General features: G+C 53.2%; 1 protein-coding gene across 2 annotated transcripts in view; it reads left to right on the top strand.

Moving 5' to 3' along the window:
• Positions 1-2,550: 2,550 nt before the first annotated feature.
• Positions 2,551-11,321, top strand: part of HIPK2 (homeodomain interacting protein kinase 2) — a 138,710-nt gene continuing 129,939 nt past the window's right edge. Inside the window, exon 1 of one of the 2 annotated variants that reach the window (XM_082280218.1) lies at positions 2,551-2,837. In XM_082280218.1, the coding sequence (XP_082136344.1) occupies positions 2,819-2,837 (19 nt within the window). In that variant the 5' untranslated portion in view covers positions 2,551-2,818. The remainder of the gene's footprint in view (positions 2,838-11,321) is intronic. The other variant, XM_082280216.1, reaches the window with a different exon arrangement.

Raw genomic sequence — 11,321 nt, 5'->3', positions numbered from 1 at the left:
CTCCTTTTCTTCTGGCAAGGAGTGAGTTTGGTTTGTATTTTAAGCTCCTGTGTCATGCCAGTTTTGATGGACATGGCGTTAACACAGACCCCACAGGCTATGGGATAGCTCAGGGTGAAACAAAAGGAGAAGAAACTATCAGTGCAGTCTCACACAGCAGAGACTGGTACATCTGCCCCCATTCTGCAGCTGAGGAGAGTGAGGGTGGTGTGAGTAACCTGGAGCCACACTGCAGCAGAATGCAACGCCAAGACGTGAAGCTGGTTCCTGTAGCAGCCTGCTCTTCCATTGTTGTCTTCTGCTCTTCCCCAACACTTCTCCACATCTCTTCTGTCTCTCTGAGACAGGGCTCCATGGCTGCTGCTCTGATCAAGGGCAGGGAGGCAGGCTGGGATCAGAAGCATCAGTAGCCTTGGAAAGCAGATAGGGTTCTCCATCATAAAGAAGAGAGCAGTGCAGAATTACAATGACCAGAAACACGTCTCAGTAAAATATGAGGCTTTCGACTCATGCCTAGAGCTGAACCCTGCAGGTCACCATAGCTAAACAAAAGAGGGACAAGAAGCATGTTCAAATTCTGTGCCTGCTGTCATCCACACACTTGCCCTCCACCTCTGGCCTGGACTTCCCCAGTGGTCCAGCTGGAGGCAGCTCCATTTCTTTCCAAGATTTAGTGATGGTTGAGCTCAGGATCACTCTCAAAATGAAGCAGGGATGAGACGGGAGCAGGTTTTGCTCCCTCTGGTGTACATACTCCCCCAGTGCCATCCCAGCCCACTTTTGAGCCCTCAATCACCTCCACCAGCCCTGCATGGCACTCCCCGACACATTTAAAATGTATCCTCAGCTTCATGTTGCAAACAGAATGCTAATGGGGCGTGAGACAGCTCTCCTGTAGTTTCAGGCATTTTTCAGTGGAGGGAGAAAAATCATGCAAAACACTGAAGATACCTTGCAAACAAGATGGCCCACAGGAGCCTGGGGATCACATCCTCCTCAGTGCAGCCATGGCCATCGGCTGGTCAGCATGGGTTGTTCCCTGGCCTGCTTTTATCTGCCAGCGTAGGCACCCGCAGCACCCCGAGACAAGGGCCAGGCTGGCTGTAGCGCTTGACTCGCACTGAAATTCCCAAGGAAAAGTTACCTCTTGCCTCGTCCTCGAGGCATCAGTGGGAGTAGCCGGGTGTTGAGCCCTGCTGCGACCAAGTGCTGCGGTGGGAGAGGTCTGGGTGGCACCAGCAGCAGCGAGAGGCAGCGTTTTGGGGCATCAGCAGTAACAGCAGGCACAAAGGGAGTTATGTCTTCACTGGTCCAGTCCCAGATTGCTTATCTGTAAGGAGCTCCAGGCAGTCAGATCCAGACGGCTGTTAATGCAGGATCACAGCCCGAGGTTTTGCTTCCACCTTTGCCAGAGGCTTTGCATGAGTCTCAGCTTCCTTTGCCTGCCTAATGGGTACCTGGCGACTGACCTTCCTTTGTAAAGCTCCTGTCAGGCAAAGGGGGTTCCTGTGGCTTCACCTACAGCTTTCCTCTATGCACGGACAAAAATGATGCTCGTCGGGTTGGTGCTCCTACAGCAAGAGCTCAACTGGAGAGACGGATGATTTAAAATTTAAAAAAACGGGGCGGGGGGGGGGGGGGGAAGAGAGGGAGGGGGAGAATAGGCTGTCAATCTCAGTTAGTAAACACTTCTTTGATGTGGTTCCTTTTTTAAAAAAAACAAAACAAAACAAAACAAAAACACAACCTGACTCCTAAAAGCAACAACGTATGTTTATTTTAAATGCATCCGCTAAATATTTACACTGCAAGTAAGCTAAACGAGAAAAAAAAAAAGATAAATTGGAATTTTTGTCAGTGAACCAGATTGTGAAATGCCTTGAGGGAATAGAAGATTTATTTGGGGAGAGGGGGAGAGGTAGGAATTTTCCATGCTATTGTAAAACATGAGCACAAATTATATGATCCCCACAGCCAGTGAGTTGCAAAGCTTCAATCAGCTGCCTTTTTATTTTTTTCCTTTCCTCTCTTTTCTATAAAGAGGAGGGGGGGAAGACAGAAGTGTTTCACCAACTTCTGTTGACTGTTCCTTTTTTCTCCTGATTGAAATGTGTTGTTAAACAAGATCCCACATAATCTCAGCAGAGGGTTTCTCTCGCTCGCTCCCGCTCCTTCTGGGAAGCCGCGATCGGTGCCATCGGCGCTTGATTATTTGCAAACTCCCTTCGCTGCTTTTTTTTTTTTTTCCTCCTTTTTTTTTTCCTCCTCTCCGTCTCGGTCTCCGTCTCCCTCTCTCTCCCTACGTCTCTCTCTCCCTTTCTCTCACCCCCAGTGCAACTTTTGCAAGCGCCCCGGCACACGCAGCCATGCCGCGCTGAGAGCGGGGGCACCGCGCCAGCCCCCCTCCTTCCCTCCCTCCCTCTCCTTTCCTCCCTCCCTCTCTCCTTCCCTCCCTCCCTCTCTCCCTCCCTCCCTCCCTCCCCAGCGCCGCCGTCCCGAGCCGGGGGGGCCCCGCCGCCCGCCGCCCCTGCCCGGCCCCGCGCCTCGCCCCGGCCCCGGCCCGGCCCGGCCCGGCCCGGCGCCGCCGCCCCCCGCCCGCTCGCCCGCCCGCCCCGGCCGCGTCGGAGGGCCGGCAGCGGGGCTGGATGTGCCCGGCTCCCCCCGCGCTGAGGTGGGCAGCGATGCAGAAGGCAGGCGGCAGCTTCGCCTCCGCCGAGAGACACCCGCTCAAGATGGCAGATGTGTGTTGAGTTTGGGGGGCTGCGATCTCGCGTCGTTCGTGGCGGCGTTGCCATGAATAACAGGCGTCCTTGCACCGATGGCCCCCATGTACGAAGGTAAGCCCCGGCCCGGCCCGCCCCGCCGGCACCCCTGGCTCGGCCACAGCGGGGGAGGGAGGAGGGGAGCAGGGGTTCCCCGGCCGCCCGCCCGCGGTTCGCCGTCCCCCCGGGCGATGTTGCGGGGAGGCGGCGGAGCACCCCCGCCCTGCCCGGCGCCCGGCGGGAGCGGGGCGTAGCGCGGGTCGCCCCCCGGTTCTGCCCGGCCCCGGCCCCGCGGTCCCGGGCGCTCGGTCCCCGGCGGGGGGCGGTGGGTGAAGTCCGTGCCGGTGCCGAGCAGAACAATGAGGTGGACGGAGCTTGCCCTGCGCCTCCGTGTGTGTGTGTGTGTGTGCCTGCTGCCTGCCTGCCCCTCGCCGCAGTTCGCATTCCCAGGACCGGCCACCCCGCTCCGTTCGCCGGTTTCCCAGGAGTTCCCCCCGCCGTGGCTCCTCTCTTCCGAGGCGCGGGCACTCCGCGGGCAGCGGCGGCGGGGGACGGGGCTGCTGGAGCCTCCTGTCAGCTCCTCTGGCTTCTCCATCAGCCCAGCCCGGGCTGCGGCGAGAAGCCCAAGTGCCCCAACTTAGTTTCTTTCGGGTTAAAAAATCGTAATAATTATATGTGTGTGTGTGTGTGTGTGTGTGTGTGTGTGTATGGCTGTGTGTGTTAGATCAATGTGTAGTCCAGGGTGTCTGTTTAAAAAAAAAATTCAACGATGTATCGGGGTTAATTTAAATCCCCTCGCGACGCATTTGCCCTTCCCCGTCACCCCTCCCGGCTCGGCGCTGCCCGGGGAGCGTTACATAAAGCGGAGGGACGTTCCCCCGGCAGCCGCGCCATCCCGCCCGGGGGCCGCTCGGTCCGTGGCGGCGGAGACCCGGGCGCGGAGGGGAGCAGGGGGGGCGGCACGGGAACACACGGTACTTTCCTCCCCATGGTGAGGCCGGTAAAACTTATCTGAGGAGGAAATCGAGCCCGGGCTGCGGCGCCCGCGAGGAGGGCGCTCGGCGGGCGGTGTAAAGTTACCGGTGGCCCGCCGGGTTATTTCTGGGCAGCCCTGGGCTCACCCGCTGTTTGGAGTTCGGACCCCGCCGGAGGCGGGCAGACAAAGAGGAGCATTTTCGTTAGCGCAGGGAGTACAGCCGGCCCTCCCCGCGCTCGCCGCGGCCGGGCCCAGGGCCGCCGGAGTGCGGGGACGGCGGGGAGCCGGGGGGACGCGGCGGTGTCGGGGCCGGTGCCGGCGGAGGGGCCGCGGCGGGCCCGGGGTGCCGGTCGAGGCCAGCCCGCCGCCGGCGCCCTCTGGCGGCCGCGTCGCGCCGCCGAGCGGCCCCGGCCCCCGGGCCGGGAAGCCCCCCCTCCCCTCCCCGCCCCGCGCCTGGGCCGCCCCCGGCGCCTCCCCCGGCAGCGGGGCCCCGCCGCGGGCGGGGGGAGCCCGCCGATGACGACGACCCCCGCCGCGGCGCGGAGCTCGCAGCCCGGGCGCGTACCTGCCCGGCCCCCGCCCGACGGCCCCCCGGGGCCGGACCTGGCCCCCCCCCTCGGTGTGACCGGGCCGGTGAGGCCTGGCCGGCATCGCACCGCCCGCTGCGGAGCCTGCCCAGCCCCTCCCGGGCGGACGCCGCCGGCCGGGGGGGTCATGCGGCGATTGCTCTGAAGTTCGCTCCTCGCCGGGCCGCATCCGGCGGGCGGTGCGGGGCGGTGCGGGGCCCCTTGGCGAGCGGCGGCGCCCGGCGGGTCCGCAGCAGCCGGGGGCGGAGGGGCCGCAGGGCCTGCGGTCAGCCCGGCCGCGCTCCCCTTCCCGGCGCGCCGCAGTGGGCGAGCGCTGGCACGGCCGCCTCCCCGGAGCCGGGCAGGGCAGCGGAGGGGAGGGGAGGGAAGAGGAGAGGAGAAGAGGCCTCGGCCACTGCCGGGGCGAGCAGGGCGCCGGCTTCTTCCTGAGGAGGGGGCGGCGGTGCCGCACCGGAGCGTGCGGTGGAAGTTTAGCGGTTCCTTCGAGCATCCTAACTTCAGCGGCGCCCCTGCCTCTGCCTGACTGGAAAAAGAAAGCAGATGGGAAAAAATACCCTGAAAGTGACCCGTAGAAACAGATCCCCCGCAGCAGATACGGAAGGGTCTGCGGCCAGGCTCTGCAGCATGTCTTAAGCCTCAAACTAGAGGTGAATATCCCAAATGGCAGGAGCCGGAGATAGCGTAAAGGCAGATAGAAATTGTTTTATCTGTGTTGTGTTGCGGTATGCTTGCGGGTTAAATTGCTGGTGAATGGCTTCGAGGGAGGTGGAGGAGGGGTTAATGATTGTTTTTCGCCTCCTAGTTGCCATGAGAGGTCCTTCGAATTCCCTGCAATATCGCAGTGCATAGATAAAAACTTACTTATCGCAGGGGATGCAATTTCCTCCTTGGAAGGAGGCAAGGACTGCCATTCTCCCCTGCGAGCCTCACGTTATGTGCATAAGCAGTTCGGTCTGTAGCCCTGCGCTGGAGCATCAGGTACAGTCAGGCCACTGAGGAGAGCACAGGAGCCGAGGGCTCGGAGCAGCACTGCGACGGGCAGGCGCTGCTCTGCTCCTGCCCTTGACCGAGCAGTCTAGGGTGGCACACATGCATGCCCACCGACACCACCACAAGGCAGGCGAGGGGAGGTGAAACCGTATCCCCACTGTACCGATTTCAGAACATAGGCTCTTTGACAGAAAAAGCACCCTGGGAGGAAATGTGACACCTCAAAGGCCTTATGAAGTGGTTCCAGTAGAAATTTAAGTGAGTGATAACATAGAGCACACGCAGAAAGTCACCCACCATTCTTGATGTGCCGGTGAGGGTGGTGTGTGCTTGTGCAGAGCAGCTGGCTTAAATACCAGTTCTGGGAAGCAGAATGGTGCCTCACCTGATATTAATAGGCGAGGCATGATAAATAAGTGAATATCTGGTGTGAAATCCTCTCCCACACACACTGTGCCAGGAGAATTTTCCCATTTGTTTTAAAGAATTTGGAGTTTTTGCTCGTCTTCTCCTCTCCTGAGTTTTTCTTATCCTTTTTTTTTTTTTCTGGGTGGTGGAGAGCTTAGCAGTAAAATGAAGGACATGAAAATACAACAAGTGAAACAAACCAGAAGTAACACTGCTGTTAAATGTTTGACCTGGTTCTTAGTTTCATTTGTGAGCTGTACAAGGAAATGAGTTGAGTTTCAAAGCAGACCTCATCAGGTGTAATCCTACATGGCCTGTGCCCCAGAGTTGGGGCAAACTAGTGGCTGCCATGCCACCGAGCATCAGAGATGTGGCTTCATCAGGAGTGGCTGTATTGGCTTCACAGGAGGTGCATGGCTTGAGCCAGGCAAGAATCTGGTTCTCTGGACCCTCCTCTAGGCAGTGTTGCCCTTGCTGTGCAAAATCATCACCTGTGCACTCACCTTGTGACATTTCCTGCTGTGCAGAGAATAGAGCCAGGCTCTATGGACCAGGGGAGACCCTATTTTAAGAGGGGGTCTGCTAGACATCACAGGCTGTGGGTAGATTTTTGCCTAGGATGGGTGTCTCCAGCGATTTTCTTGGCATCTCCTACCTGGCATCCTTCACAATTGTGTAAAGAGAGGTATTTATATGTATTAACCTTTATTTTCTAAACAGTGATTACCTCTGTTTTGGTTTTGTTCCTCTTCGCTTTGCTTCTTACTTATTCTTGACAACTTTGTTGCAATCCAGGGTGTATTTTTAGCAGCCGCATCGGTAGTTTTCTATGTGGGTGGCTCATGGAATTAATCTGGGTAATATTTGTAAATTGCACCTCGCCACCAGTGCGGCTGCTGGAGCTGAACACAGGCAGGGACCTGCCTGCATGCTATCCTTGTCACATGTGGGGCTGGGAAAGCCGGAAAATCTGACCCTGTACTCGTTGTGGATCAGATCCCATTTAATGCTAGAAACAGGCCAGCCCTGCTGGGTTTTGAATGCATCCTTAAGTCTCGTTAAAGCACACAAAACTTGCTCATCAGGGAGGCGGCCCCAGTGAGGCAGGGTAAAGGTTTTTACCCCAAAGTTCATGCAGGGAGATGATAACTCAGAGACGCTTCCTGTTTATGAAATAATAAGCAGAACTTAAGCTGTGTCAATGCTGGGACCAAAAGCCTAAGTTTTTATTTGCTCAGGATATGGCTATAGCCAGGATAACAGGAAACCCCCTCCAGTTAAAATTATTGTTCTTATCATGCTGCTGTGTCTAGTGATTAAACAAGTTTGCGATGTAACGGGTGAAAAATGCTGTTTTATTTTCAGAAGGGAAAAGAGCATTGCTGGGACTAGGGGCTGGGGTGAACAGACAAAGAGGCAAGCTCAGCTACTCACTGCAGTCGTTAGCCCTTGGACTCTGTGCAGTGCATTCCTCTTTGTGTCTGTAACAGGTGGGGAAGACCCAATTGCCTTCAGTTGGGCACCTCAGCTGGCCTGGAAAGTGAAATAATTTTCATTTTTCCATCACTAGGTTTCCCCATTTGCTCAGTGGTTGTTATTTACTGCCCAGTTTACATGGTGCTTTGAGACCACTGGATGTGGTTTCATCCAGACTGGCTAAGAGCTGCACCTCGTTCAGTGTAGGTTCTTCTACTGATGGGGAACAGCCTAGAGACCTCCTTGATGCCTGTGAGGCTCTTGAGCTTAGCTCAGCCTTGGGAAGTTAGACCATGTGTTTGGAGGTAGATAATGGACTTGGGTGGCAAAATGAATAAGGCCCGATTTTAGCCACATCATAGCAGTGGTGCGTAAAAGTGCCGTGATTTCATGGCAGGATTGGTGACATGGGCCTGGAAGTAAATCCCTGTCGTGATTGTGGGCCTCACCAAGTGGGTCCCAGGTGATGGTGTTAGAGCAGTCCTGCTGGATAGTGAGGTCGAGGGAAGTGCAGTCACCTTGTGCTGGGACCAGCCTGAGACACTGGCATGAGGCAGATGAGACAACTTTTTCTAGCTGCAGGACTCAAGGCAATTGTGATAGTGCTGCCTATGGGCGAGACCCCTGAGGAGAGTTTGCGAAGGCATCCAGTGGTGGGCTCACAGCTGTTATGGTGTCCCTATCCCTGTGTCTGTAGTGAATGGGAAGGCTAAGACTGGTTTGTTGGGGTTTTTTTTAACATTCCACCCTTTTCCTCTCTGATCCCAGTTTAAGAAGATATTTTCAGGTCTGTGCCTAAATTTAAGCTCACAGACAGTGCTGCTGACTTCATTAGGATTGTTTATGTCTTTAAAGCTAGCCACACGCTGAAGTACCTTTGTGACTCATGGCCTCTATAGCTTAATCACTCCATTTATAAAATGGGGTTGTTTCCTCACCCTTACTAGGAAATCTCTGCCCTCTGAATGTGAAATATTATTTATAGGTCTTTCTCTTACTTTTGGAAGGATAACTGGTGGATAACAAGAAGTGAGAATTAAACATTATTTGGAGAAAAGGTTATTTCTTGAGCTGTTTAGATACCCTAATGTGGACCAAGGTATTTAACTGGAAGCCTTCTCTTTTGAAACTATTTTCCCTAGCAGTACAGAATTCACCTTTTCTTTTGAAAATAAACCCAAGTGATAATTTCACTCCAGACAGGACATCTAGCAATTTGTTTGTCATGCAGGAGGAGTAGAGGCATGTTACTGCTACCCCTCATTTACAGCACAGAGCGCCCCTGAATAGTCCCTCATTTGGCCGTATCAGCAAACTGAGGTCCATCCTCAGGAAAGCACAAGTGCCTGTATTTTGGGACCACTCCTGAATTCAGGTATCATTCAGAACTGGGTCGTTTTGATGGCAAAAATACTTCTACTAAGACTTGCCCACGCACATGAGTGGAGGAGCAACCTCTGTCTCTGTAGGCTGGCAAAGGCATTGCCACATCTCAAAATACCTGGGAAAATCCAGAGTCAGGACTAAATTAAAAAGCTCTCTGTGCCATTAGGATTTATTTATTGAATGAAAGTAACAATAAGATGTAATACTGTGTATTTATACAATGCTGTATATGTTCAAGGTGCTATATAAAGAGTGGCTGTCTGATCAGGCCACTGACAGAACGATGCGAAGGAACGGAGCCTTTTGCTTACTCACAGGAGGTGTACAGAATAGCCAGAAGAAGGGACGCATCTTCAAGATGTGACCCCCTTGAGCTGCTCCTGAGCTTGATTCTGATACAGATCAGCAACAATGTCTCTGAAACCCGGGGAGCTACACCAGGGGAAGCATGGTCTCCACCTGATGAGCATTAGCCTGTCTGTGTCATGTTCTGGAAGGAGAGGGAGTTTTATGCTGGGTGATGGATGCCATTGTTTGCTCCCTTGGTTTTCTTTAGTGTCAGCACTGAATGGGACATGTTTGGAGAAGTTAAAGCTCACTCTATTTACACGTCCTTCTCTGTCCTGCTCACCTTCCAGGGCCTGTGCTGACATCTGTCTCTGGAAGGACAAAGTAAGAGCAGTCACACACAGCTCCTACCCTGAAAAGCAGGAACGGTCATCCCACAAGGCAGTGGTATTTGCCAGAGATACTTGGGAAACTACGAAGGGCAGCTGTCTTCCCTGTTCTTTATAGATTTTAATCCGTAAAAGTTTAAAGATTTTAATCTGCAAGACCTGGAACAATGGTGTTACCTAGCAGAACCCTGCAGGCTAACATCTCCTTTGGTCCTAAAGGCTGACGGGTTGGGCTCTGGGCTATGCTGAAATGCCAAAGAAACTTATCTCTCACCAAAATCATTTAAATCATAGGAAATGGGCAAAGGAAAGATTTAAGTAAGTGTTTCAAAGGAGGATATCAAATACCTGTCCAGCATGTTCTCTAACAGGCTTGTCCAGCATATTCCCCGTGTACGGATGGTTCACAGCATGCCCAGGCTGTCATCATTGCCCTTTGCTTTGTTACTGACAAGGTTTTACCTCCTCTAATTCCTCTCTGCTTTCCCTGCTCTGATTCGTCGTCCTTTTTTAATTGTGGGGGTAGGAAGACTATGCCTTTGTCTTTGTCATGTCTCTCCTTTGTGTTCCTTAGGCTAAATCATATCTCTAACACGTTCTTCAACTCTTTCTCTTGTATCTTTTCCCCTTCATCTCTGACCATCCTCCTGGTTCTCTGTGCTCCCTTCACCTAGTCCATCCCTCTCTTGAATGGCACTGTGAGACCACAGTGCTGTACTTTGGCTCCTGTGCTGGCCAAGGAGAGCAGAAGTGTTCTTCATGTCTGTTACAGGCAGTGCTCCTGTTTGCTTTAACTCCTGCACCATAACATTGTTCATCTCTGTGTAGCTTGTGATGTGCTGTGGCTCCCAGATCCTGTCCCAGAAGTCTGATGCCTCATGAGCCATTTTCCATCCCGTATGTGTGGAGGTAGGCTTTCTTACCTAAGTGTGTGATTTTTGTATCTGTCCCATTTGAATGTTATCCTTTACCCTTCAATTTGTTGTGATTGTTTTGAATTCTTATCTAATTCCCCCAATTTTGCAATCCTGCTTGGTGTCACCTGCCAATTTAAATAGCACAGTCTCTGTTTCTTTACCGAGATTAGCTTTGTTGTCTATTCTGCAGTCCCAAATATAAAGTACAGAAGAGAAAAAATGGTTTAATAAAAAATAGAAGCAGAACCTTGCCCACAAAAGAGAAAAGAAACTGGAAAACACACTAAACACTTGGCATTGTTTTCACACCTCCTATTCTTTTACTCTCCTTTGGTGCTTTTGAGGTGTTCCTAATAACAGTTGTATTTTCTGTGCCAAACAAAAGCAGAACCTTACTGTACTAGGCATGACATTGACATGAAGGGGTAGGTCGTTCCCACCCCAAAGGATTTGCATTTCATGTAGATGCAGACGCGGGAGGGTGCATCATTCAAATTGTCGGGGCACTTTCGGGAGAGGAAGTCACAATGTGTGGGTTTTCCACAGCATTTGTGACAGAGGTTCCTCTGGGAAAGGAATGGGTGGGCTGAAGATTGAGAAGGAATAAGTCAGTAGGTCAGGAACAAGAGAGAAGATGATGAGAGAGGCAGGTGGGGAACAAAGATGAGGGCAAGTGACTGTAACAGAAGAGGAGGAGGTCATCCCTGAGAACTTCAGGGGCTGGGGCTGTCACAGCCAAGGCTGGCAGGAACAGAAAATTGAGTGAAATGCTGAAGATCCCATCTTGGACTGTTTTTACAGTTGCACTTACTGACTTCAGTCTCTCCCACTCTCATCAGACTTCAGTCTCTCTCAGTTTTTTTCCCCTGCAGTTGTCTCTAACATCTTTGGAGGGGAAGGTGAGCGAGGACAGGAGACACTACCAATATCCTAATGCTCACAGGCAGAACAGAGAGTCTGTCTGGGTATTCCCCATCTGGAGCTGACACCAGAGGCAAAACTGATGCTGTGGCATTCCCTTAAAATCTTTGATCCCACTCACCATGCTCAGGAAACTGATGGGACAGAGATTATCTGAAACACCACCACTTTTCATTGATCTGAGATCCTTGTGGTTTCCTCCTTCTCTGCCATTGCTCATC

Source organism: Coloeus monedula (assembly GCF_965178545.1).
Source record: "Coloeus monedula genome assembly, chromosome: 4".
Lineage (NCBI taxonomy): Eukaryota > Metazoa > Chordata > Aves > Passeriformes > Corvidae > Coloeus > Coloeus monedula.
This window is presented reverse-complemented; position numbering and strand designations above follow the sequence as displayed.